Below are 17,145 nucleotides of genomic sequence, written 5' to 3'. Positions count from 1 at the left end.
ATCTATTGACGTCTCTTAACATAACTGTTCATTCCTTGGATGCATTTCCATATCGGAATTTTAGCTATTATGGGCCATAATACATTTCTTGTTATAAAACTTATATGGCTATAAAATGTAACATAACGTTGGTGTTATCGTTCTTGGAATTTTGTTCATTTGTTTTTTAATAAACAAGAGACATTTAGCTATGTATTATCTGTGGTATTTATAAGATTTAAAACACATGTCCATCACTGACGCGGCCTTTGTATTATTAAGATTTAAAGTCAGGTACAACTTCGCGCTAATTATTTTTGTATGTCAAAAACGTAGTAGATTTTAGTATATCTAAGAATATTACCCATTGTATTTGGCTGCAAGTGCCACTGCCGTCTACTAATGACCTATCCTGTGACGTTACCATTAGGAAACCTAAGGGCCCAGTAGGATACGAGTCTTTGTTCCTCTCCCCTTTAACTAAAGGGGGTTAACAAAACTACGTTCCCTCAGTCCCGATTTTGTTCTAATTAAACTTTTTTTTTCTCTGCGGGTATTTGCAATCAGCCCTAAGGCTATAAGCGAATTTGTTCTGTGAGGCTGTCATGTGGAGTGACCTCCCATTGGAAGCATCTACTCCTCTTCTGCCTAGTACGGTCGGTAGTGGAAGTACCCCCGGTCTTCTAGCTCTAGAAGATGGTGACGATTTAGTCGACTCACATTCTGTCTAATGGTGAGTTGGCGAGCAAGTTCGTTCGGGTGACAGCTTAAGCGCTCCTTGTATTTAGCTGCCAGTCTCCGGATTTCCTCTTTGATAGTTCTCAATTTTAGGTGTTCGTGAATTAAACTTAAAAATAATACAATACTTATTTTCAAACACTGATAAATGACCTTTCGCGCCCCCTACATATAAACAAAGAACGTTAAAACGTCATACAGTTATCTCTAGCAAAGCTGAGAACAAGTTATTGCAAAACGATGTTGACAAGTCCTTTAGTGCACATTAAATGATACGTTTAGTCTGTCTCACCAGACAGCGGTCCGTCGATAAGGCTGAATATACAGGTCACTTATGAATGTTAAAAATAAAATCATAATTGAATGTTAATTTAAAATTTTGATTTATTTTAAATCAGCGTTTGTTGCTTTTTGAAATAGCTGATATCTGACATATTAAAGAGAATACGAAGAGGACTATGTTTTAGTAAGTCCCGTCTATTAAAAAATATGCTCAACACTTTCTAAATTATTTTCAGAATTTTAAATATTGCCATTTCGCGTGCCATTTAAACCTGTAGCAATTTAACTTCAAGGCACGCGCGACTTATGTACTATGCATGAGATGTAAGGTTATTGGGAGTGGCAAATATATTCACAGTAATACGGATAAACGTGTTTGTGAATCGTTAATGAGACGACCAGTAGGTTACGGGAGCGTATTTTACATGAAGACTGTGCGAATCAGTGCTCCTTGTCGAACACCTAAAAAACATTTAACTGTTGTGTTAACAAACGCGATGTGACTACCATTTAGTGCACAGTTCTGTTTGCCACCACAACATGATGGCACTGTGTTGCCATAGCTATATTTTTTGTGACAGTCACAAAAAATAAGCAATGTTTTAGAAGTCACAATGTGACTTCTAAAACATTGCCATATAAGATTATACTCCTTTCATATAAAAAAAACTTTATACACTACATTCTGCTACAGATAATACAAATAAAAAAGTGCGTGCGTACAATGTACACATGTCAGAAGTGAAACTTCTTTGGCAAACTAATCTTTAAGTATTGTTCATATTTACACAAATATAAAACTTTAGATTTCCGAGACTTAGAGGGAGGGAAAAAGGAAGATATGTTGGAATTTAATGAATTTAATTGTCATTAAAATATTAAGTGTTGAAAATTAATACAGATTTTTTTTTTATTTATTAAATGTATTTTTTTTTTCATGGCTATTTGCTTCATGCTACGTTCGCCCTTTCTCACTCTCTCTCAATCGGTCTCAATCGCTCTCTCCCTTTTCTTCGACAAAAACGCTGCATATCTTCGTGACGCTAATATTATTATTATTGCGTTTCATCCGTAAAAATTTTACCCTCATGCGCCTAAAGAAGTTTCACTTGAAAAATCTTGTTATTCAATACTTCGAATGTGTATTGTCTGATTTATTCACAAAAATTATACTTAATTTTTTTTAATTAAGTAGACTGTCGAAATATTAAAAAAGACCTAAGACCTTGAGACAACGACTGTTTTCTTTCCTAACAAACAAGGTTCTATTGTTACTCTCATCATTATGTCAGTTTTTGGACGTAAACCTTCTGCATTCTCATCCAACTCCGGCATTGAGCCATCTGCATCCATTGCATACACGCTTTGTGATGCCGATTCATCTTGTCGATGGGCGGCTCTTGGTCCATTCAAGGAGTTTTCGCTTGGATCGTTAGTCTATGTTTTATTATCGGTTTGTTTTTTATTTGCCTTTATTTTGGTAACACCAGAGTAACTTGTTGTAACACATTAGATATTCTCTAAACGTACAACATTTTGACTGTATAAAATTAGATGACAATGCACAATTTTTTGCTGAAGAGCAAAAACACAGTTTGTATTCATCTTGTCGAAGTCATAACAATTGACAGTTTGGTCATGCGTCCTAACATGGTTTTATCACCTTAGTACTTTGTGGATATCATCAGATGAATAAAGCTTCGTGTTTAAAACATACTTCATAAAACGATAGTGGCTCTTAACAATATTATATTACGAAAATTTCATTGACATACTTAATGTTTGTGTGACACTACTAATAAAACATTATTTACACAACTCTAAATGGATTTACATAAGTATATTTGACAATTTATGTTTATAATTTCATCGATAACTCCCGTAAATCAAAGGTAATATTAAAATTCCACAACTGTTGACATATGTGATGTGTGGGCTGGCGTCAACAAAACATTGGTGACATTCAAATATATTACACAATATGTTCATGAAGTTCCGATCTACTGTCTCCTACGCTTCACAATTTATGTTTATGATTTTTGTCTCTGGGAGGTATTATTGTAATAAACACGTATGACACAACTTTTCAATTATTTTGGTAAAATAAGGAAACTGTTTTCTTAGTTTTGCCTGTTATCAATGATCAGGTTGAAACGTGGGGTTTTTGAGATTTTCAATTCTTCAATTGTGTTAAAATGAGTGCGACTTTATAGTTCATAGTCCTTGGTGCCCCTTCATTACTGGAGGTCGGCCGTCAGTATGTTGTGTGTCTTATCCTGTGCAACAACTCAGTCGCAATATCGGTCTACTCCATAAACGAAGCCATGATTTTTTCTCCTTCTACCAACACGCCGTTAACAAGGGTAAAATCCCTGGATTAGTATTAATAGTTAGTACTTCAATTACATATTTTTATAAACCACATTGAACTTACCATATTGTGTAAGAAGTGTTACGTATACACTATGAATTAATTAAACGCCCATTCCGTACACTCCAAGGTCAAAAGACCGGTTTCGTTAATTGATCATGAAGGTATTTTTATACCTATTAAGAATTAAGCCTTAATAAAGGCTTGTTAACGAAATTTTGTGTAATACCTCAGTTGTTAAAAAAAAAAAACATGGCGATTAAAAAGAGTGGCGGAGAGTTTATTGCCAGTTCTTCTCTTCCGTTCTACGCCCTTGATTTGAGAACTGGCAGTAAATGTAAAATTAGAAGCACTTATATGTATTTCTTTAATGACGCATCACAATGTACACTACATTGTGTTACCTACGTGAATAAATGATTTTTGAATTTGAATTTGTTAGTAGTTGTCAGTTGTTAGGTTTGGGCCTCAGATAACTAGCCCTCTGTGTCCGACACACGCCGTCGACTATTTGGGTTTAAGGCATGCTTGTTTCCTCACGATGTTTTCCTTTACCAAATTAGCGAGCGTTAAAGGAGAAATTGTGATTTGTGAAGAGTAACGAAGTATAGCTAATACTTTCGATACTTGTAGTACAACTTAGTTACGACCCAAATATGTACTAGGTTTAGGATTAAAGTTATGTCATATTCCTTGAATTAACACTCAAATGTTCAATCGATATCACATCGTAAAACATGAACTTAATTGATGAATATAAAGCAGACAATAGTAATGTTACCAAATAAGTTTTAATATGTAAATAAATAGACAGAAAATATTTCTATGCAAAATCTTGAAGCGCATACAATTGGTTTATTTGTTCGTTAGCGTGTGTTAACTTTGTCTATTTGTAGACTAGTAATATGATTGCCATGATTGATAGTATAAACAATTGTACCTCCTCATTCATAGAAACTTAATCCGTCTAATTATGTTGAAGCTGTGATATAAATAATATGAGAGGAAGCGCGATACTTTACTATTATGTCTTTTGTTTCAATGTGTCAAGTGTGTCAATGTGCTTGTCAATTATTAAAAGTTTCTTGCCAGTTCTTCTCGTCTTCGATTTTAGAACTGGTAGTAAATGTAAATTTAGGTTTTTTTTAAATATAAGTTCTAAGTGTGCATCTGTAGGATTAAATTACTTTTGATTTGATTTGATTATGTAACTTAAAACGTTGTAATTAGACTGTTTATAAATAAAGATTTTATTTTGATGACTGCATTTATTTCTCATTCGGAGAATAAAACATTGCAATATAAAATCAAGAAACAGTAACAGTTACACAGAACTTGGTTAGATAAACAAATAAAATACGTATTGTGACATATTACGAGAACTGGAGACGCAAAAGTAAACACGATGTGAAGACAAACTGTGTAAGGACAAACTTGATTATGGTGCAACTACTCTAATGTTAGCGATAGAATAATTTTGCTCGTATATATTAAATAATTGTTATACGCAATTTCTGGTGATATGTTAATTTTATTTATATAGTTTGTCTTTCTAGTCTACTATTGTCCGAAGAAGTTTAGAAAACAATTGACAGGTCTGTGTATGATAAACACTTCAAATTATAGAGTAGGGAATTATTTACATTATCGCATGTTAGATACCATTATTTCAACTTCAAATTAATAAAATTACCGAGGGGACCAATTGACATTTTGTTCAATTTATCGAGTATTTTGCAAAGGACCGGATGTTTTTGACGTGATAACGTCTTTAAAATCGTTTTAGCCGGGTGACATGTTCAGAAACTTGTGTCACACCAAAACCTCACGAGCGCGATCGCAGGTATAACGAGAGAGAGACGGACCGATCTCCCGTCTCATCTCGAGCGCTGCCAGTCATTCCGTGAATGTATGAAGAAAAATGTATATCATAGTCGAATAAGTAAACTTGTCATTTTACACCCGAAATTTATCATCAAAAGTGTGAATAAAACGATAGATGTAATTTAAAATTTGAAAAAAATTTTATCTTCATTAATTCCTTACTTCCCAAAAACTTATATCACCAATAAGACGTTATCACGTAAACATCTCGATCGTAAACCTACTTTACAAACAACCAATATTTTTTTAAATAACCGAGTGTCAAATTATCTGTATATTAATTTTAAAATGTAAGATATGTCACTGTCAAAGTCAAAATAACTATTCATATAGGTAAACAAGTACACTTATGAACGTCAGAAAAGAATTTAAATTAATTCTTAATTTACATTGACTACCAGTTCGCAAGTCAAGGGCGTAGAGCGGGCAAGAAGAACTGGCAAGGAACTCTCCGCCACTCTTCACCACTAAAGAAACATGTATTTGGAATCATTATTTTATTTCACCTCGAATTGATTATAAAAGACGAAATCTTACCTTTAAAATTTAAAACACTACAACAACCTTGGTTTTGTGATCATTTGTTTTTTCTAATAGGCAAGTAGGTGATCAGCTTTCTGTGCCTGACACACGTCCACTTTTTGAGTAGAACGTTAAACATGCACGTGCTTGTGGATGTGTTATTAGATACAGAGACCATTGGTGCACAGCAGGGGGTTCCAACTTACGATATCCGGGACGAGAGTTCTACCTTCCAAATTACCCATTGCCACAAACGTTATAAACAATAATAATACAATTTTGATATAATTTCTGAAATTAAACATTGATGTTCTGTTCTGTTCTGTCTGAATATAAACGGGAGTGACATGAAAAATATATTTTCGGCCGAGTTATGTAACCTTATGTTAATTAAGTTGCATATATATATATTTTAGTCAATAGAAGCGCAAACCAAATGTTAGCCATCGTCGCACATATGGCACCAAAAATACATGCCCATGGCCCATGCACAACATGAAGCCTCATAAATTGTAATAATAATGTCCAAAAAGGTCGACTTTACTTGTATTGAAGTGTCACTAAGATTTTTAGCCTAAGATGAGCCAAATTAGTTTTTGTTAGCGTCGCAACCCCACTACCCTTAATTTTATGTATCTAACATATAAGTTCAATTTTTAAACCATTAAAGCCAGTTGTTACACTAACAAAGAGTTTTATTTAAATACTAGCTGGCCTGGCGAACATCGTACCGCCTAACAGTCGATTCTTTATTTTTTTTAAATACTTATTCTGCTATTCAGGACACCGGTCTAGCTAGTAAGATAAAAAAAAAGAAGGTTGATAAGACAACAAATACATTATGTCGAAAATAAAAATTTACCTTCCCGGAACCCCTCCACTAACACTTAAACTTTATGATATGGTATTAAAGTTCAAATTGACTTTTAAGTATTATTACGAATATATATGGGAATATAGAAAAGTGTTGTTTTTAGACTTTTTCACTCAATTTTTTTAAATTTTTATCTCCGTATGAACCATCCTCGTACTTCAAGGAATAATATAAAAGAATCGGCCAAATTGGTCCAGGCGTTGTTGAGTTGGGCGCTTACCAACACATTTTGCGATTCATTTTTATATTATAGATATAAAAATACCGCCACCGAACCTAATTACCGTGTCTAAATAAAATATACGTTTTAAATAAGGCAAATCATTCAAATTTGTAGTAATTATTGTCTTACAAGCTTTCGAATTTTTTACTTTGCGTTTAGAGTCATAGGTCACATTATGTGGTTTATTATTAGAAAGGAATTATGTAATTTAAGGCTTAAGTGCTCTACATTTTCCGCTATTATAAGTCACGATTTATGAAAATGCCACGAAGTCGTATTTCATTTACACGCAGGTTATGGTAGGGTTACTTAATTATTTTATTGTGGGTTTATTAATAGAGAACGCGGGTTTGGGAGAGTACCCTCATTACGTGACTTGGAAGTTGGGCTCGCAGGAGCGCAGTAGAGGCTCTTGACGAGGTTTAAGGGAAACTGTTATCGAGCCTCTTGTACATAGGGAGATGGGGCTAATGGGTTTAGTGAGTAGAGGTTCATTTCTCCACACGATCCGACCCCCACACTACCCGCATCACTTCTATAAATTGTTTTCCCTACAATAAAAAGGGGTTAACATGAAATAAGGGCCTAAACGTACAACGACGTGAAAATATGTCTGCCCTATTGAGGACTTATCAGGATGCAAATGAATTCTGAGAACAATAGAACAGAAACATATGAGATTTTCTTGCCAGTTCTTCTTGCCCGCTTTACGCCCTTGACTTGCGAACTGGTAGTAAATGTAAAGTTAGAATCAATTTAACATCTTCTCTGTTGACGTTCATAAGCGTTTTTGGTTTGATTTTGAGAGTATAGTAAAATCAATCAATTGATATCAGACTGTATTTAAATTTATTTAAAAATCTTTTTGATAATTTTTCTTCTGCCTCGTAATTAGATACTACTTATATATATTAATTGTGATTTGTGACTTTAACCTTTTTTTAAACCTTTGGATTAGCTTTTACATTTTTGTTTATACATATTATTATTTATATTGTTTCTTTATTTTATTTTAGTTATACATGTTATATTGAGTTTTTTTTTAAATTAATTATGCACTTGTACTTTACCCTCTGTAGGTGTTTCTTTTGTATTGTTCCATGTTAGGGTTGCCTGGAAGAAATCGTTTAGTAGCGATAAGGCCGCCTGTTGTCTAATAATGTATGTAACCTGCTTTTTTTATATGTATGATTTTGTAAAAGGTAAATAAATAAATCATTTCTCTCAACTATCAGTTTATGTCAATAGGTATAAAAACTCCGACTGTGGAATAAATTATTTCGTAACAACCCTATAGCTTCACCTACAAATATTTAAATTGACCTCGAGTCGTGACCTAGTGAATGAGAGCCTGTATTGGGTGCCGCCTCGCTAATTAATATAAAGATTACTCAGATGTAAAAACTGGATTTTGTTTTCATGATTAAATATTCTGTATTTGTACTAATTATTTGACGAAGTCTATTAAGTATGAGGGTGTGCAATTATTTAATCAATTACTGTCTAAAATTCGTAATATTAGCGCGTTTAACCTATTCAAAAGGGCATCAAAGATATATATCAGAATGAACCTAGTAGACTAAAATTGGGACGGCTGATGGCGACATGTATCTTTTCGTATATATTATTTTATTAGTTTCTCATGTAAATAAAATACATTCTTTTTTTAATGAGAAATAAAGTATTTTAAACATTATTTGTATATTTATGGAAATCTTTCGGAATTGACAGTTTTGACATTATATCAAAATAAGTTTTAGAGTAACACGTAAGAAATGATTTAGATATTTTAAAAAGTATGTATTTTAAGAACTTGCCCTTTGGAATATGATAAAAGGCCTGTGTAGTTCGTTTTATTAATTTAATTATCGCTTACAGGCAAGCGGCATCATGAACAGCACAACTCCATAAAGTCTTCACGATCAGGATCTCCAGAACCCTCAGATGGACCCAGCAGTGTCGAATCTTTCCGGCCAATTCAACGCACGCCAACTCCCAGCAGACTTGGGCCCCCGCCCTCACCACCTGTGCCCACAAAACCTGTGGCCCCCTCTGCCCCAGAGCCGACAGGGCCTCTCATGCCATGTGCTATATGCGGAAGGACCTTTGTGCCCCAGTCGCTATCAAAACACGTAAAGATCTGCGAGAAAATGACCGTCAAGAAAAGGAAAACCTTCGACTCTTCAAGGCAGAGGCGCGAAGGTAGTTTGAGTGTGGTGGCTAATTAGTAATGAGAACTGCTTAGCTTATACTTATTTATTTATTAAAGTTCACCACATGATATATAACGTTACTGTAGAATGATAACCTCGTATGTCAAAAAACCATTTATTTTTAATTCTTATACTCTTACTAGCAGACCGGCCAAGCGTTGCTGGGGCTAAGGTTTTAGTTATATTACATAGTAGTAACCTATTCAAGGGAAACGTCAGAAGAACACAAGTCATGGGGACCATCATGCTTTTTTGGTGGTTATGCCATTAAATTGTAGCTTATGTGAAACGTTAGTACTTTCAACACAGCGCCATCTGTTAGAATTGTGAGTATCAAATAATAAACAAATATTTTGCAATAAAATAATATTGCGGGTATAAATTGAGATGTAAGCTATCCTATCTTTTAAATTAGATCAAACTGCACATGGTGTGCAAATTTGATTGAAATCGGTTAAGTAGTTTAGGGAGTCCATAGCGGACAAACAACGTGACGCGTGATTTATATATATTAAGATTACATTTAACTGGTATAACCATGAAGTAAGGACTTATTTATGTTATTAATAAATTCGTCCTTTTTACCATCCAAAACTATGGACAAAAACACATAATGTTTGGTTCTCTGGACATACGAGGTTATCATTCTACAGCGACGATAATGCTACAGTATATGTTACCGCTATCATTTCTAAACATGACAATTATGGTTAACATAAATGTTACAAAGAATTTAAATACACTTCCAATTTAAGATTTTACTCGTAAGTAATTGGCTTTTCCTTGTGTATTTAAGATAGCATAGCATTGTTGTGATTGGGAGGCTGAAGTCTGCTTGGGTATCTAGAATCATCAGTGTATATGTCACCGTAAAATTGTAAACACCGTTAGATTGTAATCTATCTCGCGAGATTGTAAACTATCGAAAGATTGTGAACCTCAACGAACTGCTTACAATTTAACGTATTATTATTCGGTAGATTGTAATCTATCGAACAATCAATTAACATTCGACAACAAACGAATTAACAAACAAATATGTTGGCGCGAGGCATATTCCGTTCGACCAAACAGCGCGCGAGGTGCGATCCGTTTCACAATTTGACGGTTTCACTTCGATAGATTACAATCTACCGAATAATAATACGTTAAATTGTAAGCAGTACGCTAAGGTTCACAATCTTCCGACAGTTTATAATCTCGCGAGATAGATTACAATCTAACGGTGTTTACAATTTTACGTTAACATATATAAATCACTCTATTAGATAAACTTTCACAAAATGTATTTAGGCTTGGCTTAGAATAGTTTACATGTAATTTAACGGTTACTGTTGTATTTGGCAGTCCTAACATATTTCCAATACACGTGATGCTGTATAAATATTTAGTTCAACGGGAACTATTCTAATTGACGGCGCGAATAACTAACTTGAATTTTCAAGGCCACCTCGAAATCGAACTAAGAATGCCCGCTAAAGTCTATAAAAGTAAAGCACCAACGCCTTATTGTATGTTACCAGTTGGCAAATTCATTCTTATTGCTATAACTTAAGGTCGATAATTCTGTAACTTGGCTTTCCATTCAAACGCCTACATCTATAACCCATCTGATACATAAAATATTAGCATAATGATATAATAAATGCATGATCATTCTGTGGCGGTTTGCACTGTGTGTACACGAGTAATTAGCGGCATGCTCACAAATTACCAACATTCCAGGCACGGACCTAGAACAATACTTGCCAAAGAATTTCGGTCTTCCAGAAAACAGCCCATTCCTTGAGAAGAGCCCGCCGAACACAGCTAAAGCAACGCCCAAACCCAAGCCGCAGTCAGTGCGTACTGCTATCATGAAGGTAAGGTTATTGTTTACATTTTTAACTCAAATTTATTTCAGACTAGCTGGCCTGGCGAACATCGTACCGCCTAACAGTCGATTTTTAATTTTTTTTTAAATACTTATTCTGCTATTCGGGACACCGGTCTAGCTAAGATGAAAAAAAGAAAGTTGATAAGACATCAAATACATTATGTCAAAAAATAAAAATGTACCCTCCCGGAACACCTTCACTAACACTTGAACTTTATGCTATGGTATTAAAGTTCAAATTGACTTTTAAGTATTATTACGAATATTATGTATGGGAATATAGAAAAGTGTTGTTTTTAGACTTTTTCACTCAATTTTTTTAATTTTTCTCTCCGTAAGAACCATCCTTGTACTTCAAAGAATATTATAAAAAAAGAATTGGCCAAATCGGTCAAGCCGTTTTCATGTTATGTCGTGACAACGGAAAACGGGTTTCATTTTTATATATATAGATTAGATTTATTTCACATTAAACCTAAGGCCGCCCGTTGCCTTATAACTTTTGTAACATGTTTTATGTATTTTTGTTATGTGTATGTTTGTGAATAAGGTAATAAAGCATAAATAGAAAATAAATAAACCTAATTACTTCATAGCGGGCCCGTCCCGGCTTCGCTTGGGTGGAAATTTATTTTTATTTTTTTGTAGATATTGATATGTTTAATATTGTGGAACATTTTTTTGTTCTGTCATTTATAGTTTTCGCAGCGCATAAGATGAAAGATATTTTATAGGCATTTTTTTACCTTGGGTACCATTATTGTAGTTTTAGTAGGATCCTTATTTTTTTGCAATTTAAATAGCCTATATTAATCAGTGATAATCAAAAAAATTTTCGAGTCTCGCGAGTGCGTTGCCGGCTTTTTAAGAATTGGTACTCTCTTTTCTGAAGGACCCTAAGTCGAATTGGTTCTGAAATACTTCAGAGGGTCATCATATCATCTATCTAGTAATATTATATATAGATGCAGTTTTAAAAAAAAAAAAAATATAACCGACTGAAATGAAAGAAACTGCTTTAGCCTGTATGTTTGAAGATTTATCTCAATTACCGTCTCTATATTGGATATATTGTATTTAAGTTGTTTGATGTACGTTAATACAATTGTAATTTTTAAAATAATCAATAAACTTCGCAGCCCACTGCCGACCTCCAAAAGTGTCCTCATTGCGGACGCGCCTTCGGTGTGAGGGCGTTCGAGAGACACGTCGATTGGTGCGCGGACAAAGCGAAGATTTTACCAGCTGCATCCGCGCAAGCGCCGCCGCACATCACCGATGCCAAACAAAGGCTCAATGCGCGTACGCAGTACAAAGCACCGCCAGTTAGAACGCGACGGTAAGAATTATTCTGGACAGACAAACTAAAACTGTAAAGAATTTAACTCTCCGTAAATCCCCAAACATCATTTGGTATTTCTTTTTTTAGATCATCTCAAACTCGTGAGAAGTCATCAAGATCGGCGTCGGTAGAATCTAGTCGAGGTGTGTCACCGCCTAGAGAGTTTGGTGACTACAAACATCCACAATCTAGGGCTTCAGGTAACCTATAAGTATAAGATTTGGATTAAAATTTGAGTACTTCTATGATAATAAAATTTCGTTATTAAAAGGCCGGCGACGCACACGCGAGACATTGAGGGTCATAGGCGGCCGTATCACTTAACTACAGATGCGCCTAGTTCCCGTTTTTCGCCAAAAAAAAATTTGTTGCACAAGACATTATAAATTTAATTAAGTAGTGACAATTTTATTTAATAAAATTAAGCTTATTTCACTTCCATCATTGAGAATCAAATTTTTATTCCACGTAAACAATAATCAGTTTTTTTTTTCCATAGCTTTAAAAAACAAATAACGTTAACGACTGTACTAAATGACAGGACTATGAAAGAATTTCAAAATTACAAAACGTAAAAAATCTTGTATTATAGTTGTTTGCCGTGATTGTGCATTAATTGCCTTTCATAAAGCCTTACTACACCAGTTTTGAATTATTTTAATTAATATAATGGCATTTCAGAGTCCGGATCTAGCAATGATTATCACGAGGAGAGCTCCCCGCATATTCCAGTTATTAGAAACTCGCGTAGCTCTCAAAATAAATCGTCTGGAGATGCGAATATTAAAGCGAGGCAAGCCCGGCTGGCCAAGGATTTAAGCAGCACTAGGTATCTATTAATACTTCTCGGAAACCTTTAGCAAATAAGGGGAAAGGAAGATAGAAGTTTTTGTATTTTGTTTTGAATATTAGTAATAGTATTCCTATCTCCTTCTTTGTTAAATTTCTTTCAAGTTCTCAAACTTCCTTTCCCCTTCCTTAGAAATAATGAAGAACCTATCCCTCTACAATCCAAAACTGACCCAATAAATAAGCAGCATGACCAGAAGAAACCGAGGTTAAATGTTAGGAAAAAGAAACAGTTAAAAAAGCTGGAGGAGATCGCTGAAAAACATAAAGAAAGGAGTGAAAAAATAATAGCCGACCAGAAATGTATTAAAGAAAAAATAGCAGCATCAAAAAGTCAAATTCCAATTCGCAACCAACAAAAAACACAGATTACCAATTGTGACGATTTATTAAAACAGGAGCTAAACACCGAGGAAGAGGAAGTTTCCGTCGCGAAATTAAAACCAAAGTCAAATGATTCGAAGAAGAAATCGATTTCTTCAAAGTCAAGCAGACAAAAAGATAATGTCAAAAAAGAAACGGTGAAAAAGTTGAAAGAGAGTACCATGAGCTTAGACAGTCTTGAAGATTGTCCACCGAAATCAGATAGAGAACAGAAAAGTCAATCAATTGGTATTAATACGGAACTTCTTTGCCCATGTGTGCCTTGCGTTATCCATGACACATCATCACATAAAACAAAATCTAAGAAAAGAATCTCTTCTACGACAAATAAAACGCGAGTTGATAAAACAGATGAACTTTTAGAAAATACTATAACGGTGTCTTCCCCAAGTGTAGAATTATTGTTTAAAAATCTTACCATGGTTAGTTCTTGTGACATAAGTACAGATTTGCGAGAACAGAATGATCATGATGACATTGTACACAATCTATCAGAAAATTCCATTCCAAACTATTCAACCGAAAGTAAAGATTTGTGTAATAATCCGTCTTATGAAGTTAATGTTCCAGAGAAACATGACTTAGAATATGAAGTAGATTCTTTAACAGAATGTGATAACGTTAAAGAGCCAACTCAGACGGAAAATTACGACCTCTCAGGTGAAATATTTGAAGAGAACTACGAACGGGATCTTAGCGAAGACAGCTTTGAATGTGACAATAAAAAAGAAATTGAAATTAAAGAAGATGAAAATGAAAGTAATTTAGTAAGCCGTCATGGCAGCGGTGACACATATACTAAATTCATGGATAATCCAGCAGACTTGGAAGAGTTTCTTACGTTAACTGACAACATGATGACGTGTGAAACGAAATGTCAAGAAGAATTTTCAAAAACCATAGAAGATCTCCATACACCGAAAACAAATTCCATCGAATCTATATGTTTGAAAAATAATGATAATATTCCCATGAAACATAATTTCTCGGAGTCGTTTGAAGAATTAAAAAACAATTTCAAAGATTTATTACAAGAAGCGCAAGAGTTCCCGCCGAGTAATTCAGAGGAGGGCAGGAAAGTCTCAGATCTCGAACACATAACAGTGTATGAATTAAAGTTTTACGAACAAGAAGAAAATACAAAAGATGTTCCAATTGAACCGGATAAAAAAATCAAACTCCCCTCGATCGCCGAGAACAATAAAGGACCTCAAAAAGGTAAAAATAACATCGCAAGCATCTATAAGGATAATCGAAAAGTCAAAATGCAAAAACGGACGGATAAAGATTATCAGACCTATATTATCAAGGAACGTCGAGAAGAAAGCAGCGACGAAGCACCACCACTAAAGCTACCCAGAATTGAATTAAAAAGGTTCCGAGTATCCTATATAGCCTTTTTGTATTAGGTGCAATTTCTACAATTAGGGTTAATAGGCATTATCGAACACATTAAACAACCATCGTAAAATAGTTCATGTCAATAAGATAGTATTGATGAGTATAATTACGTAAAAATAGTTTTAGATTAGTTCTCGTAGTATTAGTGTATTGTAGAAGTAATGTATGCATTGTCCATTTACAGGCTTGACGATAATTACGACCCCTTCGCTTGTGCTGCTAGGCAGATGAAAGAGCTAATGTCTTCAGACACAAATATTCCGAAAAAGCAACAAAAGGCTTCGAAAGAATCAAGTCGCACACTTCCATCCTTAAAACCCACTCCTACCAGAGCCTCCACTCTAAACCGTACCGATAATACCAAAAGTATAAAAGACACCATTAATAAAACATATCAAAAAACACCTACACTGAACAGAATGAAATCATTTGGAAGTACACATAATGATAATCTCTCAAGTTCCTTTGGTGGTAGATGTAGTTCGTTTAGATTAAATAGAAATGAGAAAAAACCTACTCTTAATACAACATTCACCAAATCCAGTAAGGAAAATATCAATTCTGTAGAAAAACCATACTTTAATCGCAGCAGTAATTTAAATAGATCGTTTTCTAGTTATAATAATTCAGTATATAGTACGCCAAAGTTAAAAAATAAAATTCCAAAGTTATCCACATCTATGCATCATGCTTTTCAGAGAAATACTGGGAGTCAACCATTGAAACTTGAAAAAATTAAAAAAGATGATAAGAAAGATCTTGTAAATCTTGATGCTATACTGTCATGTGATAACTCTTCTATGACAGATAGTAATTATATAGATCCCATGTTGATCAATGAAAATGACAATTTGCCGATAAATGTTAACACTATTTTAAATAATCCCGACATAATAAGTAGCTTTGAATCTCTACTAACTACTGAAAATCTACCAGCTAAATTCGAATCGTTTAGTACTATAAAGAAAAACAATAACGGTAGAAATATTACAAATATAGAAAGTCTTAAAAACGAGAAAAACAATAACTTTCATAGTGAAACTTCGACGACTCCAATCATAAGTGATTTAGGGGCTCAGTATGATAAGCTAATGTACTCTCTCGATCATAGTATAACATCTAGAACTTCTGGTAGAGACGATGACTCCCTTTGTGAAGATTTTGATCTCGAGGAATTCATGACCTCTTTCGACGAAGAGGTTAATAAACAAAAATCTGAAAAGCGCACGTGTAGCTCGACAACTAGAGTCGTCAAACAATCTGAATTATCTGACGACGTATTTGTCGCCGGAAATGATACCCCTAAAATTTTAAAAAGTAGTAGTAACGGTATGATTCCAGTGAATAAATCAATGTCCCTTGTTTTTAGCAGTAACAATATCGTGGGTGATAAACTGCTTCCTTCCTCCGTCAAGCGTTCCACTTCCCTCCTTGATTCCATTCAAAAGAAACCTGCCAAAATAGAACCTAAAATCCGCCATAAGACTGATCAGCTGGAAGATGATATAATGCAATCTCTGAAAGAATTCGACAAGTTCTACGAATCTCAGAAAAATGAGAAAAGTCATTCGAATAAAGATCTTAATATGAATAAACGCACGTACATTGATACAGTAAAAAGAGGTAGTCGGAAGAAGATCGAACAAAATAATAAATGTGACAACATCATAAACGGAAATCACACGCCTGGTGGGAAGATAAGCAACGATTCAGCATATAGCAGGTTAGTCAGGTAACCATTCAGAAGTGAACATAGAGGGTAAACAATATTTTTAGCGTAATAATGTTGTTACTGCTTCCAGCCTAAACAGAGTATCGCCATCAAAGCTTTCCTTGTGCAATGTTAAAGAATCCAACGATACAGTGCTGTTAGAACAACCGGGCGGATCAGACACGAGTGAGAGTCATAAAGAAGACAGACGTTCTATATCAAGTGAAGAATTTTTAGCGATGGAGAAATCCACTGAGACGGAAGAGACGTTAGCCAGATCTGATATGCACTCGTCCTACAATAATGTAGAGCACATCAGTGTTCATGGTGAGTTAGTTTTATTCACAGCTTGAAATTTTCATTTACATAAAACCTTAACGTAGGAGATTCTTGACTCATTATCTAGTGTAAACAAAATAAGTAAGAAATAAGCATATCGTCAAGTATAAGTGGCGAGTGGAAAGTGAAATTTTGATTGGTCGCAAATCTATACATG

General features: G+C 34.4%; 2 protein-coding genes across 6 annotated transcripts in view; both read left to right on the top strand.

Moving 5' to 3' along the window:
* Positions 1–17,145, top strand: part of LOC125060691 (putative uncharacterized protein DDB_G0277255) — a 50,831-nt gene that overhangs the window by 31,561 nt on the left and 2,125 nt on the right. For 3 of the 5 annotated variants that reach the window (XM_047665693.1, XM_047665691.1, XM_047665692.1), the window contains exons 2-8: positions 8,752–9,075; positions 10,812–10,948; positions 12,102–12,301; positions 12,392–12,504; positions 12,986–13,133; positions 15,123–16,661; positions 16,741–16,976. In XM_047665693.1, coding sequence (XP_047521649.1) covers positions 8,752–9,075; positions 10,812–10,948; positions 12,102–12,301; positions 12,392–12,504; positions 12,986–13,133; positions 15,123–16,661; positions 16,741–16,976 — 2,697 coding nt within the window. Of the gene's footprint in view, positions 1–8,751; positions 9,076–10,811; positions 10,949–12,101; positions 12,302–12,391; positions 12,505–12,985; positions 13,134–15,122; positions 16,671–16,714; positions 16,977–17,145 lie in introns of those variants that run through there. The other 2 variants (XM_047665694.1, XM_047665695.1) reach the window with 2 other exon arrangements.
* LOC125060694 lies at positions 13,144–15,200 on the top strand. The gene has a single exon (XM_047665697.1). It carries the CDS (start codon positions 13,699–13,701, stop codon positions 14,944–14,946), a length of 1,248 nt encoding a protein of 415 aa, XP_047521653.1. The 5' UTR covers positions 13,144–13,698; the 3' UTR covers positions 14,947–15,200.

This window comes from Pieris napi, chromosome 22 (genome assembly GCF_905475465.1).
Source record: "Pieris napi chromosome 22, ilPieNapi1.2, whole genome shotgun sequence".
NCBI lineage: Eukaryota > Metazoa > Arthropoda > Insecta > Lepidoptera > Pieridae > Pieris > Pieris napi.
The sequence above is the reverse complement of the archived record's forward strand: the minus strand, read 5'-3'. Positions and strand labels throughout refer to the sequence as shown.

Coding starts and splice junctions, on each gene's coding strand:
- LOC125060694 (XM_047665697.1), top strand. CDS start 13,699: ATGAGCTTAGACAGTCTTGAAGATTGTCCACCGAAATCAGATAGAGAA.